Source organism: Pongo abelii, chromosome 19, assembly GCF_028885655.2.
Source record: "Pongo abelii isolate AG06213 chromosome 19, NHGRI_mPonAbe1-v2.0_pri, whole genome shotgun sequence".
Lineage (NCBI taxonomy): Eukaryota > Metazoa > Chordata > Mammalia > Primates > Hominidae > Pongo > Pongo abelii.
In genome coordinates, this window is record NC_072004.2 from 75,375,626 (window position 1) to 75,396,095 (window position 20,470).

The following is a 20,470-nucleotide window of genomic DNA, read 5'->3' on the forward strand; positions in this document are numbered from 1 at the left end:
CCAGGCTGGTCTTGAACTCCTGAGCTCAGGCAATCCGCCTGCCTTGGCCCCTGAAAGTGCTAGGATTACAGGCATGAGCCACCATGCCCGGCCAGTTGTATTAATTTCTTATGTCTCTTTGTATATGAGTTTAGTTCTTGACTTTTCTAGTCTTGTGTTTCCTCCGTAATTAAATCAGCATAAACATTTGGTGAATATAAAAACTCCATGTGGTTGTGTGTAGTGGCTCATGCTTGTAATCTCAGCACTTTGGGAGGCTGAGGCAGAAAAATCACTTGAGCCCAGGAGTTCGAGACCAGCCTGGGCAACATGGTGAGACCCCATCTCTATAAATAAAAACAAAAAACCCCAAACCCTTCATGTATACATATAGGTATACATGCATACATATGCAGTGTGTATGGGTGCGTCTCTTCAGTTTTTCTATTTAAAAAATTTTTAATTTAATTTTAAAATTATTATTATTACTTTGGAAACAGGGCCTCGCTCTGTCGTCCAGGCTATAGTACAGTGGTGTGATCATGGCTTACTGCAGCCTTTGACCTGGGCTCAAGCGATCCTCCCACCTCAGCCTCCCAAGTAGCTAGGACTGTAGACATGCACCATCATCCCTGGCTAATTTTCTTTTTAAAAAGTTTCTGTAGAGATGGGATCTCACTATTTAGCCCAGGCTGGTCTCAAACTGCTGGCCTCAAGTGATGCTCCCACCTTGGCCTCCCAAACTGCTGGGATTGTGGGCATAAGCTCCTGTATCCAGCCAGTTTTGTTTGTTTGTTTACTGCACTCAATTTCCCCCAGTTATGTGCCTAGCATAATTATCCTGAACAATTGAGAGGAGAGTCAGACTAAGATAATCTTTATGCAGCATCCCCCTGTAGTTTGTGATTCATCTATGTGGTTTAATTTGTGTTTTGTTTTTTTTTTAATGAGAGTCTTTCCAAGAAGTATTGCCAAAGAGTAAATCTCATCAGTTGGCAGATTTTAATTTGGGGGTAATAAGTGAAGTTTGTCTTAGTGTTTTGGAACAAAAAAGAACTTTTAGACTATTGTGTTCTAGGAGTCTTTCGGAATTTATTTTGCAATGTCTTCAGTGTCATTGAGATCCTGGTAAGCATGGGTCAAGAGCCCTCTGACAAGAGGTGTCTCATCTCCATCCTGCTCTCTTACTCCTTGGGACAGGTTAACATGGATTCTTTATAAGTTCTCCTCATTTCCTAGTTGTGAGATACTATCCCTTATGAAAACTTAGGAGGAAAGAAAAGTCTTCCTGAAAATAAATTCCATAAAGCTAGCCTTACTTGTTTTTGTTTTTTTCTTCAGCTTCTCCAAGAGTCGTTCTTTTCCTATTTATTTGATGGCTTATAGCTGCAGCTAGCTCTTGGAAATAAGAAATCTTTTTAGTTCCTTTAATTTCTGCCTTCAACTTTTGGTTTTGCAAAACTAGATCAAAGCAGAATGGAAAGAGAAACCTCATCACTGATATCAAATAAGTGTTCTAATTTTGTTTCCCAATTAAGTGGCAATTAAAAAGAAACTAATCAAGAGCTGCTTCAGAGAAGAGACTGGAAAGCAGAAGAAATGGAAAGTAAATGAGAGCCTATTTCAGGGACTCGCTGCTCATGGCAAAGCAGTTTTGCTGATTTTTCACATTGTTCAACTAATATGCTCACGCTAAAATTCCCCAGCTTTACTAAGTTGGCAGTTAACCCTTTCCCTATAGAGCCCATAGATTTATGAGCCATACATTTAGTAACTTCAGGAGGATGCTTCTTTAACTCTTTCTCTGTAGCTTTTTATCTGAAATCTCTACCCTTCAGGCCTCTCTTCCAATTCCTCAAAGAAGATGTCCTTGTGATTGTTACATTTAAGGGACAAAAATATGGTGTTCTCTATTGAGAGCGCCAAAAATACTAAACCGGAATTCCTCCATAGGCTCAGTATTTGCCTCAAAAATGTCCCAGCACTTTGAGAGGCTGAAGTGGGCAGATCACTTGAGGTCAGGAGTTCGAGACCAGCCGGGCCAACATGGCAAAACCCCATCTCTACTAAAAATACAAAAATTAGCTGGGCGTAGTGGCACGCACCTGTAGTCCCAGCTACATGGGAGGCTGAGACAGGAGAATCACTTGAACCTGGGAGGCAGAGGTTGCAGTGAGCCCAGATGGCGCCACTGCACTTCAGTCTGGGCGATGGAGAGAGCCTCCATCTCAAAAAAATAAAACAACAACTTTCTAGAGCTGCTCTCTTGAGAGACAACTGAGGAGTCACTATGGTTAAGTGTTTAGTAAATGTTACTATTATTACTACGTAGTGGGCATTGTGCTAAGCCCTTTACGTGGATTATATCCTCCATGATTTCACTTATGAAGACTTTAGGGATTTTTGTTTGTTTCTTTCTTTTTTTGAGACAGAGTCTCACTCTGTTGCCCAAGCTGGAGTACAGTGGCACGATCTTAGCTCACTGCAACCTCTGCCTTACAGGTTCAAACAATTCTTGTGTCTTAACCTCCCAAGTAGCTGGGATCACAGGTGTGCACCACCATACCCGGCTAATTTTTGTATTTTTAGTAGAGACACGGTTTTGCCATGTTGGTCAGGCTGGTCTCAAACTCCTGGCCTCAAGCAATCCACCTGCCTTGGCCTCCCAAAGTGCTGGGATTATTACAGGTGTGAGCCACCATGCCTGGACTTCAGTTTTTTGTTTTTTTGGGTTTTTTTGAGACAGAGTCTCACTCTGTCGCCCAGGCTGGAGTGAAGTGGCACGATCTCGGCTCACTGCAACCTCTGCCACCCGGGTTCAAGCGACTCTCCTGCGTCAGCCTCCTAAGTAGCTGAGATTACAGGTGCCTGCCACTGTGCCTAGCTAACTTTTGTAGTTTTAGTAGAGACGGGGTTTCACCATCTTGGCCAGGCTGGTCTTGAACTCCTGTCCTTGTGATCCATCTGCCTTGTCCTCCCCAAAGTGCTGGGATTACAGGCGTGAGCCACCATGCCTGGCCAGACTTTATTTTTATTTATTTATTTATTTATTTATTTATTTATTTTTGAGACAGAGTCTCGCTCTGTTGCCCAGGCTGGAGTGCAGTGGCGTGATCTTGGCTCACCACAACCTCCACCTCCCAGGTTCCAGTGATTCTCCTGCCTCAGCCTCCTGGATAGCTGGGACTACAGGCGCATGCCACCATGCCCAGCTAATTTTTGTATTTTTAGTAGAGACGGGGTTTCACCATCTTGGCCAGGCTGGTCTTGAACTCCTAATCTCGTGATCCGCCCACCTCAGCCTCCCAAAGTGCTGGGATTACAGGCGTGAGCCACCACTGCGCCCAGCCAGACTTAGTTTTTATAGTGAGGCTTCAGATTTGCATCTCCACTGGTCTCTTTGACATCTCAGAGGATCCATTCTGAACTTGCTAGATTTCTTTCCCCTGCTGAATTGAGTTCTGCATCTTGAATCTGCAGCAGTGTGAATCCTATCTTTAGATCCATTTAACAGCCTATGGACGTTCCCAAACTTGGGAGCCAGTTTGTCTCTCCATGATAGACGAATATTTTTTTCAGAAGTCATTCTAATCGCACCACTGCACTCCAGCCTGGGCAACAGTGAGACTCCATCTCAAAAAAAAAAAAAAAAATCATTCTAGTGGATAAGATTTCTGCCAGCATTGAGCCACTGCTCAACATATTCTTGATAATGGTCTCTGAACAGCATTTGATTTTACCTTGGAGTTGCGAAGTCAAAGTCTAACTCGCCAAACAAACTCAATGTGGAATATACATACTTGTCTCATTCCGGTTTTAAGGAGTTTAGTATACCAGAGCTTTTGTCACCTCTAAAAAGCAGTTATCATCCATGACAAGAATTGGCTTGTTCACCCTCAGTACTCTGGCTTATTATCCCAGGGAGGGCCGAGGGTGGCAGCAAGACTGGTCTTTTGTAATCCCTTCTTATAACCTGCTGTTCTCTTCACAGACCTCCCAGGGTACCTTTTTTTTTTTTTTTTTTTTTTTTTGTGAGATGGAGTCTCACTCTGTCTCCCAGGCTGGAGTGCAGTGGCGTAATCTCGGCTCATTGCAACCTCTGCCTCCTGGGTTCAAATGATTCTTCTGCCTCAGTCTCTGAAATAGCTGGGATTACAGGCACCCGCCACCATGCCCAGCTAATTTTTTTTTTGTTCATTTTTGAGACAGAGTCTCGCTCTGTCGCCCAGGCTGGAGTACAGTGGCGTGGTCTTGGCTCACTGCAAGCTCCGTCTCCTGGGTTCACGCCATTCTCCTGCCTCAGCCTCCTGGGTAGCTGGGACTACAGTCACCCACCACCTCGCCTGGCTAATTTTTTGTATTTTTAGTAAGAGACGGGGTTTCACCGTGTTAGCCAGGATGGTCTCGATCTCTTGACCTTATGATCCGCCCGCCTCGGCCTCCCTAAGAGCTGGGATTACAGGCGTGAGCCACTGCGCCTGGCCAGTTTTTGTATTTTTTAGTAGAGAAGGGTTTCACTATGTTGGCCAGGCTTGTCTCGCCCTCCAGACCTTAGGTGATCTGCCCGCCTTGGCCTCCCAAAGTGCTGGGATTACAGGCATGAGCCACTGTGCCCAGCCCCAGGGTACCTTGATGGCAGTACTAAAGTGTTTTTATTTTTGCCATCATTTGGGATTCACAAGCAGTTTTTGATATAACTAATTGGTGGGAATGTGCGGAGTTGGGGGTATTGCACTGAGTGATCCTTAGCCGCAGAAGTACAGAGACTAGACAACTGATACTGATTCATGCCATGTCGTTTCCTTCTGGGCATCTTTGCCATTTCATTCACCTCTCTTTGGTCTTTCTGAGTACTAATAGGATTATTAGTGAACTTACCATACTTCAAGAGTTAATTGATTTGCAAAAGGATTTCCTGATGTCTACAAGTAGAATCAAAAGAATATTAGAGGTTAGAATTTATTTTAATAAGTTTCTCTGGAAAATTTGAATTTCTGCCCAAAAAATTCATGGTTTTTTTTTTTTTGTTTTTTTTTTGTTTTTTGAGACAAGGTTTCACTCTGTCACCCAGATCATAGTGCCGTGGTGCAGTCCTCCTACTTCAGCCTCCTGAGTGACTGGAACTACAGGCTAATTTTTTTGTCTGTGTGTGTAGAGACAAGATCTCACTGTGTTGCCCAGGCTGATCTCTAACTCCTGTCTTTTTTTTTTCAGAGGTAGAAAACAAGTGGCGGCTGGTCCAAGTGCAGTGGTGTTTACGACTAATTTGTCATAACCAGTTATAGATTTCTTTGTTCCTTTTCCACTCCCACTGCTTCACTTGACTAGCCTTTGAAAAATAAAAGTAAGAAACAAGTGGCCATGAGATCTGAGAGCTACAGTGAAAAAAAAAAAGTGGCCAGATTTGTGAATTTTATTTCCCAAACTTTTTTTTCTTATGTTGTAAACCTGTGGTCTGTGTTTAAGACATTGAAACCATTAGAAATAGTTACAGTAGAGCTTTTTTGTTTGTGTTTTATTTGCTTATTAGAGATGGGGTCTCACTTTGTCACCCAGGATGGAGTACAGTAGCTATTCACAAGCATGGTCGTGGTGTACTACTACATCATGAGACTCCTGGGCTCAAGAGATCCTCCCACCTCAGCTTCCTGAGTAGCTGGGACTACAAGTTCACACCACCACACCTGGCTGGACCTGTTTTAACTTTTCAAGGAGTAGGACAGAGCCTAAGGAGAGAGAAGACAATGAATAAGAAAATTAGGGCTGGACATGGTAGCTCACATCTGTAATCCCAGCATTGTGGGAAGCTGAGGCAGGTGGATAGCTTGAGTCCAGGAATTCAAGACCAGCCTGGGCAACATAGAGAAACCCTGTCTCTACAAAACATAAAAATTAGCCAGGTATGGTGGCGTACGCCTGTAGTCCCAGCTACTCAGGAGGCTGAGGTGAGATGATCGCTTGAACCTGGGAGGTTGAGGCTGCAGTGAGCCATGATTGTGCCACTGCACTCCAGCCTGGGTAACAGAGTAAGAACCTGTCTTAAAAAAAAACAAAACAACTCAGTATTTTTTTATTTGAGATGGAGTCTCACTCAGGCTGGAGTGCAGTGGTGCGATCTCAGCTCACTGCAACCTCCCCCTCCCAGGTTCAAGCGATTCTCCTGCCTCAGCCTCCCAAGTAGCTGGGATTACAGGCGTGAACCACCACCACACCTGGCTAATTTTTCTATTTTTTTAGTAGAGATGGGGTTTCGCCATGTTGGCGAGGCTGATCTCAAACTTCTGACCTCAGGCGATCCACCCACCTTGGCTTCCCAAAGTGCTGGGATTACAGGTGTGAGCCACCGCACCCAGCCTATTTTTTTTTTTTTTTTTTGAGGGGGAGTCTCGCTCTGTTGCCCAGGCTGGAGTGCAGTGGCGCGATCTCAGCTCACTGCAAGCTCCGCCTCCCGGGTTCACGCCATTCTCCTGCCTCAGCCTCCCGAGTAGCTGGGACTACAGGTGCCCGCCACGAGGCCTGGCTAATTTTTTGTATTTTTAGTAGAGACGGGGTGGTCTCGATCTCCTGACTTCGTGATCCACCCGCCTCGGCCTCCTAAAGTGCTGGGATTACAGGCGTGAGCCACCGTGCCCGGCCTATTTTTTTAAATAAAAAAAAGAAAGTTGATAATTTAAAATCCCAATCAGTAGCTCAAGAGCACAGCATTTCCATTGCTCTCATAGAATATTAATACAGCTGTCCTGTGCAAACAGTACTGAAGATGTTTTGCTGACCCTTTTTTGGGCTCTAGCTTTTCAAGGTCTTATTTTAGTCTATTATGCCTGTAAAGCATCAGTCAAGCATATAATTGTTGAACTGTTAACTGTGTGCTCAGCACAACTAGAGGCGCTGTGGGAAACAGCTGTATAAGATGTAGTCTGGCCGGGCGTGGTGGCTCACGCCCTTAATCCCAGCACTGTAGGAGGCTGAGGCGGATCACTTGAGGCCAGGAGTTCGAGACCAGCCTGGCCAACATGATGAAACCCTGTCTCTACTAAAAATACAAAAATTAGCTGGGCATGGTGGCACATGCCTGAAATCCCAGCTTCTCAGGAGGCTGAGGAAGAGAATCGCTTGAACCCAGGAGGCGGAGGTTGCAGTGAACCAAGATCACGCCACTGCACTCCAGCCTGGGCAACAGAGCAAGACTCTGTCTCAAAAAAAAAAGATGTAGTCCCTATTCTTAGGAAATTTTTAATGTCATTGGGAAGCCAAGAAAGCAATATATTATTATATATAAAGTGTTTTAGGAGATTATAGTTTTAAAACAGGCAGACATCAGAGAAGTAGAATAGTCAGAGCTGACTTTCTGGATAAAACATGACTCACTTTCCTCATTACTTGTAATGCTTGCTCCTCTCAAACACCAAAGCTATGTTCTGTAGCCCAGTGTGAGGAAACATTATTCTCTTGGCTTTAGAGGATTCTCAAATCAGTTCTTAATAGGGAACGAAGCCATAGCCTTTGGGGGGAAATGGCCCCAAGCCAAGTCTTTAGAGATCGATGGCTCCTCCCTAGATGCTAGTTGGTTGGTTGATAACCAATTTGCCTCACATCTCTGGACCTTAGTTTCCTCATCTGTAAACAACAAGTTAAGCCAGATGGTTCTGAGATTCCAGTGTTGGAGGCTCAGCTTCCCCTCCGCTGTGATAGAGCTTTTTCTTCCCAGGCATGCAGTTTTGAGCGGATTGCATCATCCAGTAAGACTGAGAGGAGGCCCACATATGGACCCTCGCTACTCCTGTTGTCTAGAAGTTCCTCTTCTGCCGTTCATCTGCCAGCTTGCCCTTACCTCCCACCCGCTTACATACCCAGCACTGTGTTCTATTTCTAGAAATAAGTACTGAAGTTCGTTTTCCATCTCCTCCCCAAGGCCTGAATTTATACAAGAGCATCCTTAGGATGTCTTACATTTTTGAACTTGGAACATTTTGGTCTTCGTTAAAAGATGACATTTCTTTTTTTTTTTTTTTTTTTTTTTTTGAGACAGAGTCTCGCTTAGTCACCCAGGCCGGAGTGCAGTGGCTGGATCTCTGCTCACTGCGAGCTCCGCCTCCTGGGCTCACGCCATTCTCCTGCCTCAGCCTCCCGAGTAGGTGGGACTACAGGCGCCCACCACCACGCCCAGCTAATTTTTTTATATTGTTTTTTAGTAGAGATGGGGTTTCACCGTGTTAGCCAGGATGGTTGCGATCTCCTGACCTCGTGATCTGCCCACCTCGGCCACCCAAAGTGCTGGTATTATAGGCGTGAGCCATCGCGCCCACCGAGATGACATTTCTTGATTGCTTTTCTGCTCAGTTCCTGGATCTTTTATTCTAATTCACCCTGTATTTGCTAGGTTGGTCATTGATCACTTGAGTTGATCAACTTTAGAACGTAAGTCTCACAGTTTTTGTATGAACTGCCATCTCCCTTCTGGGGGAGGAGGCACTTCTGTCGCTGCACCAAGGCAAACTTTACTTAATTCTCTACTCTTTATTTTGGAGCCAAGTGAAACAAGTTGGACTTTGGTTTGCTGTATTCTAAGATTCTGGTTGTGGCCAATCTCAGTTTGAAATAAGGTGACTGGCAGCTTAGATCTCTGAGAGATTTCTGTTTCAGTGTGCCGAATCGCAGCATGCCCTAGGATTCCCACCCAGTGGGTGTGGACTTCAAATCTCTTTAAAAAGGATGCCAGCCAGGCACGGTGGCTCATTCCCATAATCCCAGCACTTTGGGAGGCCAAGGCAGGAGGACTGCTTGAGCCCAGGAGTTTGAGCCCAGCTTAAAATTAGCCAGGCATGGTGATGCACACCTGTAGCCCCAATTACTCAGGATGCTGAAGCAGGAGGATTGCTTGAGCCAGGAGTTGGAGGCTGCAGTGAGCCATGATCGTGCCACTGCACTCCAGCCTGGGTGACAGAGCAAGACCCTGTCTCAAAAATGAACAAACAGCCAGGTGCGGTGGCTCACGCCTGTAATCCTAGCACGTTGGGAGGCTAAGGTGAGTGGATCACTTGAGGTCAGGAGTCCAAGACCAGACTGGCCAACATGGTGAAACCGCGTCTCTACTAAAAATATAAAAATTAGCTGGGCCTGATGGTGGGCGCCTGTAATCCCAGCTACTCAGGAGGCCGAGGTGTGAGAATTTGCATGAACCTGGGAGGCGGAGGTTGCAGTGAGCCGAGATCACACCACTGCACTAGAGCCTGGGCAACAGAGTGAGACTCTTGTCTTAAAAAGAAAAAAAAAAAAAAGGCTGGGCGCGGTGGCTCACACCTGTAATCCCAGCACTTTGAGAGGCCGAGGCTGGCAGATCATGAGGTCAGTAGTTCGAGACCAGCCTGGCCAACATGGTGAAACCGCGTCTCTACTAAAAGTACGAAAAATTAGCCGGGCATGGTGGTGCGTGCCTGTAGTCCCAGCTACTTGGGAGGCTGAGGCAGGAGAATCGCTGAACCCAGGAGGCGGAGGTTGCAGTGAGCTGAGAACACGCCGCTGCACTCCAGGCTGGCAGCAGAGCAAGACTCCATCTCAAAAAAAAAAAAGAGGCCAGGCACGGCGGCTCACGCCTGTAATCCTAGCACTTTGGGCAGCCGAGGCAGGCAGATCACCTGAAGTCAGGAGTTCAAGACCAGCCTGACCAACATGGGGAGACCTCATCTCTACTAAAAATACAAAAATTAGCTGGGTATGGTGGTGTGTGCCTGTATTCCCAGCTACCCAGGAGGCTGAGGCAGAAGAATCACTGGAACCTGTGATGAGGAGGCTGCAGTGAGCCGAGATTGTGCCATTGCACTCCAGCCTGGGCGACAGAGCGAGACTCCATCTCAAAAACAAAAAACATGAATCAAGAAACAAATAAAAAATGATGCCAGATTCCTGGAGAAGGATTAGCCTGGCTTCTGTGGGGTCCTCTGGTTTTGTTTTCCCTTAGTCCAAATTGAGGCCATTCTTCTGTGAAGTGGTGTTGGCTTGCTAGGATGCTTTTTGAAGTTCTACTCTCAAGGCCTTTGAGCTTGGTTCCCTATGAATAATTAAAATTATTATAATTACCATGAAAGCTAACTGGAGTAGGCTCCTTGGAAGTCTGGTTTTGCTGAATTGGTTGTCTTCTGTTTGGAGGTGTTGACTGTAAGACTATGTGTACTCATAATATGTCCTCACGGATGGGGCTCAATACTTGGTAGCTCAGTGAAAATGACTCATTAAAGAAAAAAAAAAAGTGCCGGGCACGGTGGCTCATGCCTGTAATCCTAGTACTTTGGGAAGCTGAGGCAGGTGAATCACCTGAGGTCAGGAGTTTGAGACCAGACTGACCAACATGGTGAAACCCTTTCTCTACTAAAAATACAAAAATTAGCTGGGCGTGGTGGCACATGCTTGTAATCCTAACTACTTGGGAGTCTGAGGCAGGAAAATCCCTTGAACCTGAGAGGCGGAGGCTGCAGTGAGCTGAGATCGTGCCATTGCACTCCAGCCTGGGCAACAAGAGTGAAACTCTGTCTCAAAAAAAAAAAAAAAACAAAAAACAACTTCCCTGTGTTCTTCAGCCATGTGCTTGATGTACAAGTTGAAACAGGATTTTTGCTCAGTAACTGGCTGCTTATACAAATTCAAGCCAATATAAAGAAAATGAAATTTGCTCTCTGATTTTAGTTTCAGTCTTGGAGATTTCTAGACACTTGTATTGGCAATGCATAAAGCAGAACAAGAGTTCAGCCCAAGATCCTTCCACAAAAATTGGGTTCATGAGGTGATAGCTACATGGAAGTATCTTCACTAAATAGCAAGAACAAAGGCAAGAAGATAGTTTTTACAGTGATTTTGCATATTTGTAAAGACTTTTAAAGTTGGAAGAAGTAATTATTTTCCCCATGTGAAATTATGTTTAGTAAGTATCCAGTTGGTTAATCTACAGCAGTTCTTCACCTTACCTTTTTGATTCTTTCTTTTGTAGAATTATAAAAAGTTATTCTTATGGTAATTCATATTACCATAATTTGTTCCATAAGCTGTTATGGAACCAGCTAATTTGTGGTTATGGACCAGATAATTTGTTCCATAAGCTGTTATGAATAAGAACTTATATTATAAATTGTATCCAACAATGGGACACTGCTTTGTCTCCTAATATCAGCCAGGTTTTGCTTGTTTGTTTTTTGAGATGGAGTTTTGCTCTTCTTGCTCAGGCTGTAGTACAGTGGTGCAATCTTGGCTCACCACAGTCTTCACCTCCCGGGTTCAAGTGATTCTCCTGCCTCAGCCTCCCGAGTAGCTGGGATTACAGGCATGTGCCACCACGCCCGGCTAATTTTGTATTTTAGTAGAGACAGGGTTTCTCCTTATTGGTCAGGCTGGTCTCGAACTCCCGACCTCAGGTGATCCGCCTGCCTCGGCCTCCCAAAGTGCTGGGATTACAGGCGTGAGCCACCTCACCCGGCCTGTGAGCCAGTTTTTAAATCTTATAATGCTTCACATAATCCTGAGACTGAAGTGAAAATATCTGGAGTAGAAAAACCACAGAGTTGTCCTAGGCTGCAGATGGTCCTGTGTGCAATAACAAAATTGAGTTACTAAGAAGAAGTTATCTTTAGGCCATAAATGACTTTATGGTTTCTGTTCTTTGCCATGGCCTTGGGGGTTTTGCTGAGCATCTGGTTTTAAGGAAGTTACCTTATTTCCTCTTTGAATGTTCTCAGTCTTCCCTCCATGTTAATGCCTTCTGGGTCTCATTAATATCATACCAAGTAGGTGTACTTGCATCTAGACTTCATTACCTTATGCTTGGACTAAAGGAACCCTCAGATTTAACTGGATCTCTCCCTGGCACAGTCTTTCTACATCAGGGGCACTGAGAGGCCTGGCCAGATGGAAGCTGTGGGAGGCAAGAGTGGACAGCGTAAGTGGAAAATGAGGGTGATGGGCCTAGGGAAAAATTGGGCTTGATACCTTCCAAGTTAAGAAGCTGCTGTCACTCTAGGATTTCAAGCATGGCAGGGACACATGGAAAGCCATTTTCACAGAGGTGAGTCCCACAGCTATATAGAGTTCAGGTGATGCAGAAAGATTGTGAAGGCAGAGAGATCCAGAAAAGGCTGGAGGTAACTTAAGTCCAAGGGTAAGGTCATGAAGTCTGGATGTGAGCATTCCTCCCAGGAACAGGAAGAGATAGGAGAATCTGAAGACATTCTATGAAGAGAATTGGCAGCATGTGATTTCAGATCACTTTCTCCCTATATATATATATATATACACACACACACAGTATCTGTCTGTGAGATGATAGTAATATTCATAATAACTCCAAGGCATTTTGAGACCCTGAAGTCTTTCTGAATTATAAATTGTATTTAACATAAAGTTAATGGAAAATTGTATTTTATATTGTTTTAATTCTTGGGGTTTTTGGTGTTTTTTTTGTTTTCTTTTTTGAGACAGTGTCTGGCTGTATTGCCCAGGCTGGAGTATAGTTGTGCGATTTTAGCTCACTGCAGCCTCCTCCTCCCAGGCTTCAAGCCAACCTCTCAACTCAGCCTCCCAAGTAGTTGGGACTACAAGTGTGCACCACCACACCTGGCTAATTTTTGGATTTGTGGTAGAGACGGGGTTTCGCCATGTTGCCCAGGCTGGTCTCAAACTCCTGAGCTCAAGTGATCCGCCTGGCTCGGCCTCCCAAAGTGTTGGGATTACAGGTATGACCCACCATGCCGGACCTTTCAATTATTTGAAAATTGGTTATCTAGAATATACAGTTAAAATTATCCCTGTGTTTAGCTGATCCTACAGATTAGGATTCACTGTACTCAGGTTGGACTCCTAATTTTGACTTTTCTTTTCTTTTTCTTTTTTTTTTCCCCAAGATGGAGTCTTGCTCTGTCGCCCAGAGCTGGAGTGTAATGGCGCGATATTGGCTCACTGCAACAACTGCCTCCCGGGTTCAAGCAGTTCTCTTGCCTCGGCCTCCCAAGTAGCTGGGATCACAGGCGCGTGCCTCCATGCCTGGCTAATTTTGTATTTTTAGTAGAGACGGGGTTTCACCATGTCGGTCAGGCTGGTCTCGAACTCCTGACCTCATGATCTGCCCGCCGCGGCTTCCCAAAGTGCTGGGATTACAGGCATAAGCCACCACGCCCAGCCAATTTTGACTTTTCAATGTGGCTAAGAGGCCGAGCATGGTGGCTCACACCTGTAATCCCAGCACTTTGGGAGTTCAAGGCAGCAGGATCACTCAAACCTAGAGTTTGAGACCAGCCTGGGTAACATAGGGAGACCCCTGTCTCTATTTTTTAATTTAATAAAACATTAATGAGGCTAAGAAACTTTTTGCTTCATTCATTGGGTGTGTCATGTAGGGGAAAGCAGCACAAGGAAGTCCCCTTGATCATGTGCACACATGCACACGTGCATACACACAGACATGTTTCTTTTTTTTTTGAGACGGAGTCTCGCTCTGTCGCCCAGGCTGGAGTGCAGTGGCGCGATCTCGGCTCACTACAAGCTCCGCCTCCCAGGTGCACGCCATTCTCCTACCTCAGCCTCCCAAGTAGCTGGGACTATAGGCGCCTGCCACCACGCCTGGCTAATTTTTTGTATTTTTAGTAGAGACGGCGTTTCGCCATTTAGCCAGAATGGTCTCAGTCTCCTGACCTAGTGATCCGCCCGCCTCGGCCTCCCAAAGTACTGGGATTACAGGCGTGAGCCACTGCGCCCGGCCACATGTTTCTTGTAATCGTTCCATGGCAGGAGTAACTGGGTGCTATTGTTGTTTTAGTTTCCCAAGATTCCTAATGCTGGGTTTTGCCAGTGGTGATCCCTCAGTCTCAGCTTGCCAACAGTTGTACTCAATCCTGCAGACCTGATTTAGGCATTTCTTTTTTTTTCCCTTTTTTTTGAGACGGAGTTTCGCTCTTGTTTCCCAGGCTGGAGTGCAGTGGCGCGATCTTGGCTCACAGCAACCTCCGCCTCCTGGGTTCAAGTGATTCTCCTGCCTTAGCCTCCCGAGTAGCTGGGATTACAGGCATGCACCACCATGCCCGGCTTATTTTGTATTTTTAATAGAGACGGGCTTTCTCCATGTTGGTCAGGCTGGTCTCGAACTCTGGACCTCAGGTGATCCTCCTGCCTTGGCCTCCCAAAGTGCTGAGATTACAGGTGTGAGTCACTGCGCCCAGCCTTTTCCTTTTTTTTGAGACAGAGTCTCACTCTGTCACCCAGGCTGAAGTGCAGTGGCACGATCTCGGCTCACTGCAAGCTCCATCTCCCGGGTTCACACCATTCTCCTGCCTCAGCCTCCTGAGTAGCTGGGACTACAGGCGCCTGCCACCATGCCCGGCTAATTTTTTTGTATTTTTAGTAGAGACAGGGTTTCACCATGTTAGCCAGGATGGTCTTGATCTCCTGACTTCATGATCCGCCCGCCTCGGCCTCCCAAAGTGCTGAGATTACAGATGTGAGCCACCGTGCATAGCCGCCTTTTCCTTTTTTTTGAGACAGGATCTGTCTCTGTCATACAGGCTGGAGTGCAACGACATGATCTCAACTCACTGCAACCTCCACCTCCCGGGTTCAAGCGGTTCTCCTGCCTCATCCTCCTGAGTAGCTGGGACTACAGGCATGTGCCCTAGGCCCCAGCTAATGTTTATATTTTTAGTAGAAACAGGGTTTTGCCATGTTGGCCAGTCTGGCCTTAAACTCCTGACCTCAAGTGATCCACCTGCCTCGGCCTCCCGAAGTGTTGGGATTACAGGTGTGAGCTACCACGCCTGGCCGATTTGGGCATTTCTCATGATTGACCATTTTGGACACAGATTGCGGCAATGTTAATGTGCCATTTTCGTCATCCCTCACTCCCTTTTCGTACTGTCTTGTGCTCCAGATCCAGCTGGGGAAAGTCATGAAACCTAATACATTTGGGAGGTGGAGGAAGGAAGGGCAAAGCATTCCAGAAAGTCCATCACTGCCTTTTGGCTGTCATCCTTTTACATTCAGAGTTCAAGGAAGTATTGTGGTATGAATGCCTTGTTAACAATTATCATTCGTCTTTGGTGCCATTACCCTGGCAATCTAAAGAAAATAAGCAATATAAAAGCAAGAACAGAAAAGGCGCTTTCACACAAATAGGACATCCCTTGCCCAGCATTCCCTCCCTGAAAGCCGAGGAGGCGTGAGTCAGGAGGAGTGCTGGTGTCCTCCAAATGTCCTTTCTGGACCTGGGTTCTTCAGCCTGCTTCTGAAGCCAACAGGCTTGATTAAGGAAGGTCTGGCTCCACAGAAAGCTCTTTGTCAGGGGTAGCACAAAACAGATTTTTTTTTAAACCCTGCATTAGTATTTACTTTTTGTTACAGTGGTTTGAGTCCAGCCAATGACACTGGAGCCAAAAAGAAGAAAAAGAAACAAAAAAAGAAGAAAGAAAAAGGCAGTGAGACAGATTCAGCCCAGGATCAGCCTGTGAAGGTAACAAGGAGGTTCTGTTTTTTGTGACTGAGTCACTTTTTCACATGAGAGAGTTTTGAGGTGAATGTATAGGAACAACTTGGATTGATGTTCTCCACTGGTATTACTTCAAGATGGAAGAGTTGGATCCCAGTGCTGTCCTCTGCTGCCCTAGACCTAGGTGATGAAACTGCTCTCAGTACCCTAAAAGACACAGCAGGTCAGACACTGACTCCCAAGCATGGTGCCCATCAGAATGGACAGGTGCATACTGCATGTGCTGCTGTGCCAGTGCCCTGGGGAGCTACGTGTGACAGCCCCTGGCGCCTAGAGCAGTGGTTGTCTGTCTTAAGTCCCCACTGCTCTGACAATGAAAGGCCGCCCCTTTCTTTTTGAGACAGAGTCTTACTCTGTTGCCCAGGCTAGAGTGTAGTGCATGATTATAGCTCACTGCAACCTCCACTCCTGGGCTCAAGTGATCCACCTCAGCCTCCCAAGTAGCTGGGACTGCAGGTGCATGCCACCACACCTGTCCAATTTTTTTTTTTTTTTTTAAATTTTTTGTAAAAATGGAGTCTCACTATGTTACCCAAGCTGGGTCTTGAACTCCTGGGCTCAAGCAATCCTCCTTCCCTAGCCTCCCAAAGTGCTGGGATTACAAGCGTGAGCCACTGCATTCAGCCAAAGACTTCTTCTTAAGACCTTTATATATTTGCAAACATTCTCTTAATGCCATAGTCATTATAATGAAAGCCATGAGTCTCACAGAGTCTTTCTGAGTTCTACTCCATGAGAACCACTGGCCTAAGGCTTACAACCCGAGAGTGATGCACTGGCATGAAACCCAGAGATATGGGTAAGGATTGTTTTGTTTCTTAAATAAAACAACATTACAAAATAAAACAATTGCAGGTAAGTGTTGTCTTCTTCAAAGTAGGCTGACAGGGGCAGGGGGACAACTCAAACATATTCATAATTCATCTTTTAAAACTGCCTCTGAGACCAGGCATGGTGGCTTATGCCTGTAATCCCAGCACTTTGGGAGGCCAAGGCGGGTGGATCACCTGAGGTCAGGAGTTCAAGACCACCCTGGCCAACATGGTAAAACCCTGTCTCTACTAAAAATATAAAAAATTAGTTGGGCGTGGTGGCAGGTGCCTGTAATCCCAGCTACTCGGGAGGCCAAGGCAGGAGAATCGCTTGAACCCAGGAGGCAAAGGTTGAAGTGAGCTGAGATCACGCCACTGCACTCCAGCCTGGGCAACAGAGTGAGACTCTGTCTCAAAAAATAAAAATTAAGTGGCCAGGCATGGTGGCTCACGCTTGTAATCTCAGCACTTTGGGAGGCCAAGGCGGGTGGATCATGAGGTCAGGAATTTGAGACCAGCCTGGCCAACATGGTGAAACCCCGCCTCTACTAAAGATACAAAAAAAAATTAGCCGGGCGTGGTGGCACGCGCCTGTAATCTCAGCTATTCAGTAGGCTGAGACAGGAGAATCACTTGAACCCATGAGGCGGAGGTTGCAGTGAGGTGAGATAGCGCCATTGCACTTCAGCCTGGGCGACAGGGCGACTCTGTCTCAAAAAAAAAAAATTTTTTTTTAATTAAAAAAAAAAGAACTGCCTCTGAAACAGTTTATAAGCCTCACAAAAATCCATACTCATTCCAATATACCCACACTTTGCTGTATGCCTCAAATGTTATGCCTCAACTTGAATCTACTACCTTATTGAGATATGACTTCAAGTAATTTTTTTTACTCTTTCCAATATAAAACCCACTATGAAAAAAATACCATTATTATTTAACACCATGTTGCACTTCATTTAAATTAGCTCCAAACCATCACCATCCCTACAAGGTAGGTGGGGGTCTTCCCTTTTTATTTATTTAATTTATTTTTGAGACTCTGTCATTCAGGTTGGAGTGCAGAAGTACGAACATGGCTGACCGCAGCCTCAACCTCCTGGGCTCAAGCAATCTTCCCACCTCAGCCTCCTGAGTAGCTGGGACTACAGGTGTGCACCACGACACCCAGCTAATTTTTTTATTATTTGTAGACACGGAGTCTCCCTGCGTTACTCAGGTTGATCTCTAACTCAGGCTCAAGAGATCTGCCTGCCATGGCCTCCTAAATTGCTGAGATTACAGGAGTGAGCCACCACACATGGCCGAGAATTTATTTAATAAACTGCAAGGGGAAGAAAATTAAAATGCCACCTCCCAGGCCTAAGCAATATGAACATATTGGTTTATATTCTTTCTTTCCTTTATAATCTAAGTGAAAAATAGAAAACTAAATAAAAATATTCGAAGAAAATGTATGTATTTTTATTAACCTAAGTCTGACATAGGACCCAGAAGCCATAAAACAGAAATTGACAAATTTAAAACTTTGTAGAAGTCAAAAGATAACAATCTGGGAAAATATTTGCAACATATGTATTACTTTAAAATAATTGAATGAATAGGCAGTTCAGAAAGAAAAAATGTTTAATCAGTAAATAATAAGATGGTTAAAGTCATAATGAAAGAAATGACCATTAAAGTGATAATTTTTTCTCTTAGATTGGCATAGATTAAGGCTTGGTAAACTTATTTTTTTTTGTGAGACGGAGTCTCGCTCTGTCGCCCAGGCTAGAGTGCAGTGGCGCAATCTCTGCTCACTGCCAGCTCCGCCTCCCGGGTTCACGTCATTCTCCTGCCTCAGCCTCCCGAGTAGCTGGGACTACAGGCGCCCGTGACCACGCTGGCTAATTTTTTGTATTTTTAGTAGGGACAGGGTTTCACTGTGTTAGCCAGGATGGTCTCGATCTCCTGACCTCGTGATCCACCCGCCTTGACCTCCCAAAGTGCTGGGATTACAGGCGTAAGCCACCGCGCCCGGCCACTTTTTTTTTTTTTTTTAAATAGGGACAGGGGTCTCACTATATTGCCCAGGCTGGCCTTGAACTCCTGGGCTTAAGCAGTCCTCCCACCTCAGCCTCCCAAAGTGCTGGGATTACAGATGTGAGCCACCAAGCTCAGCTGAGGCTTGGTAAATATAATGGTGAGGGTCTGGAGCTACTCTCATACACTGTTCATTGGATTACTGATAGTCTCTTTTTAGAGAGCAAATTGATGATAAATAATTTCAAAAGTGCATACCTTTTGACCCAGCAAGCCTCTTTCTTAACTTCATCCTACAGAAATATATATCCCAGTGGGTAAAAATAGATGTATAAGAAAATTTATGCTGGGTGTGGTGGCCTGTAATCCCAGCATTTTGGGAGGCCGAGGTGGGCAGATCGCTTGAGCCCGGGAGTTCGAGGCCAGCCCAGGCAACATAGTGAGACCCCGTCTCGACAAAAAAACAAACAAAAAAATTATCTGGGCCTGGTGGCACACGCCTATAGTCCCAGCTACTCAAGAGGCTGAAGTGGGAGAATCCCTTCAGCCCATGAGGTTGAGGCCGCAGTGAGCCATGATTGCGCCACTGCACTCCAGCTTGGGCAACAGAGCAAGACCCTGTCTCAAAAAAAAAGAAATTCACTGCAACATTGTTGTATTACTGAAGAACAAAATCACCAAAATGCCCATGAGTAGGGGCCTGGCTAAATATACTGTGGTCCATACATACAGTGGACTTAGTTGGTAGAATGGGTAGGTCCATGTGTTTTCACCTGGAAAGGTCTCTAAGACATAATCTTTAAAGAGCAGTTTGTACGATAATATTACATGATCCAATTTTAGTTTTTGAAAAGTGTGTGTGTGCATTTGGAACTTGCATGCAAAAAAGACTGGAATTATATTTGCCTCTTCTCACCTTCCCAAGTGAAGACTGTTGATGACAAGGATTATATTTGGGGGATGGGATTGTTGGGTGTTTACTTTCTATGTGTCTTACACATTTCTGCATTGTTTGAAATTTACATTAAGCATGTATTACTTTTGCCATCAAACAACATAAGACTAATAAGGGGAGAAACCCTGCGGGCAGCACCCACCCATCATATAGCTCATTGTAAACCACTTTTTCTCCAGTTGCAATGACCTCTGGGATTAGGACAGAGGAACCAAACCCCTTCTTTGAGTTGTACCCCCTAACTTTTTTTTTTTTTTTTTTTGAGATGGAGTCTTGCTCTGTCACCCAGGCTGGAGTGCAGTGGCGCGATCTTGGCTCACTGCAACATCTGCCTCCCAGGTTCAAGCAATTCTCCTGTCTCAGCCTCCTGAGTAGCTGGGATTACAGGGACACGCTGCCATGCCTGGCTAATTTTTTGTATTTTAGTAGAGACAGGGTTTCACCGTGTTGCCCAGGCTGGTCTTGAACTCCTGAGCTCAGGCAGTCCACCTCCCTCGGCCTCCCAAAGTTCTGGGATTACAGACATGAGCCACTGCGCCCAGCATTCTTTTTTTTTTTTTTTTTTGAGACGGAGTCTAGCTTTGTTGCCCAGGCTGGAGTGCAATGGCGCCATCTTGGTTCACTGCATCGTCTGCCTCCCAGGTTCAAGTGATTCTCCTGCCTCAGCCTCCCAAAATAGCTGGGATTACAGGTGCCCGCCACCACGCCTGGCTAATTTTTGTATTTTTATTAGAGACAGGGTTTCACCACATTGGTAAGGTGGGTCTGGAACTCCTAACCTCAAGTGATCCGCCTGCCTTGGCCTCCCAAGGTGCTGGGATTACAGGCATGAGCCACTGCACCAAGCTCCCCTTAACTCTTGAACTCATAATTAATCAAAAATCTTACTAACATAATGGGCCTTTTCTCTCCCTAACTTTGTCTTGTCCAGATGAACTCTTTGCCAGCAGAGAGGATCCAGGAAATACAGAAGGCCATTGAGCTGTTCTCAGTGGGTCAGGGACCTGCCAAAACCATGGAGGAGGCTAGCAAGCGAAGCTACCAGTTCTGGGATACACAGCCCGTCCCCAAGCTGGGTATGTATATGCTTGCTTTCCTTGCCAGGTCAGGGGCGAGGGATCTGCCTCAGCTGTGCCTTCATGAGGGTTTCATGCTGAATTATTGTAGGGAGGGCAGTAGAGTCCTGGA

The 20,470-nt window shown here is 45.6% G+C and overlaps 1 protein-coding gene across 5 annotated transcripts in view; it reads left to right on the top strand.

Moving 5' to 3' along the window:
• NMT1 (N-myristoyltransferase 1) overlaps positions 1-20,470 on the top strand; it is a 56,912-nt gene that overhangs the window by 14,330 nt on the left and 22,112 nt on the right. For all 5 annotated transcript variants that reach the window (XM_063717929.1, XM_063717927.1, XM_063717926.1 and 2 more), the window contains 2 exon segments: positions 15,349-15,457; positions 20,214-20,358. In XM_063717929.1, the coding sequence (XP_063573999.1) occupies positions 15,349-15,457; positions 20,214-20,358 (254 nt within the window).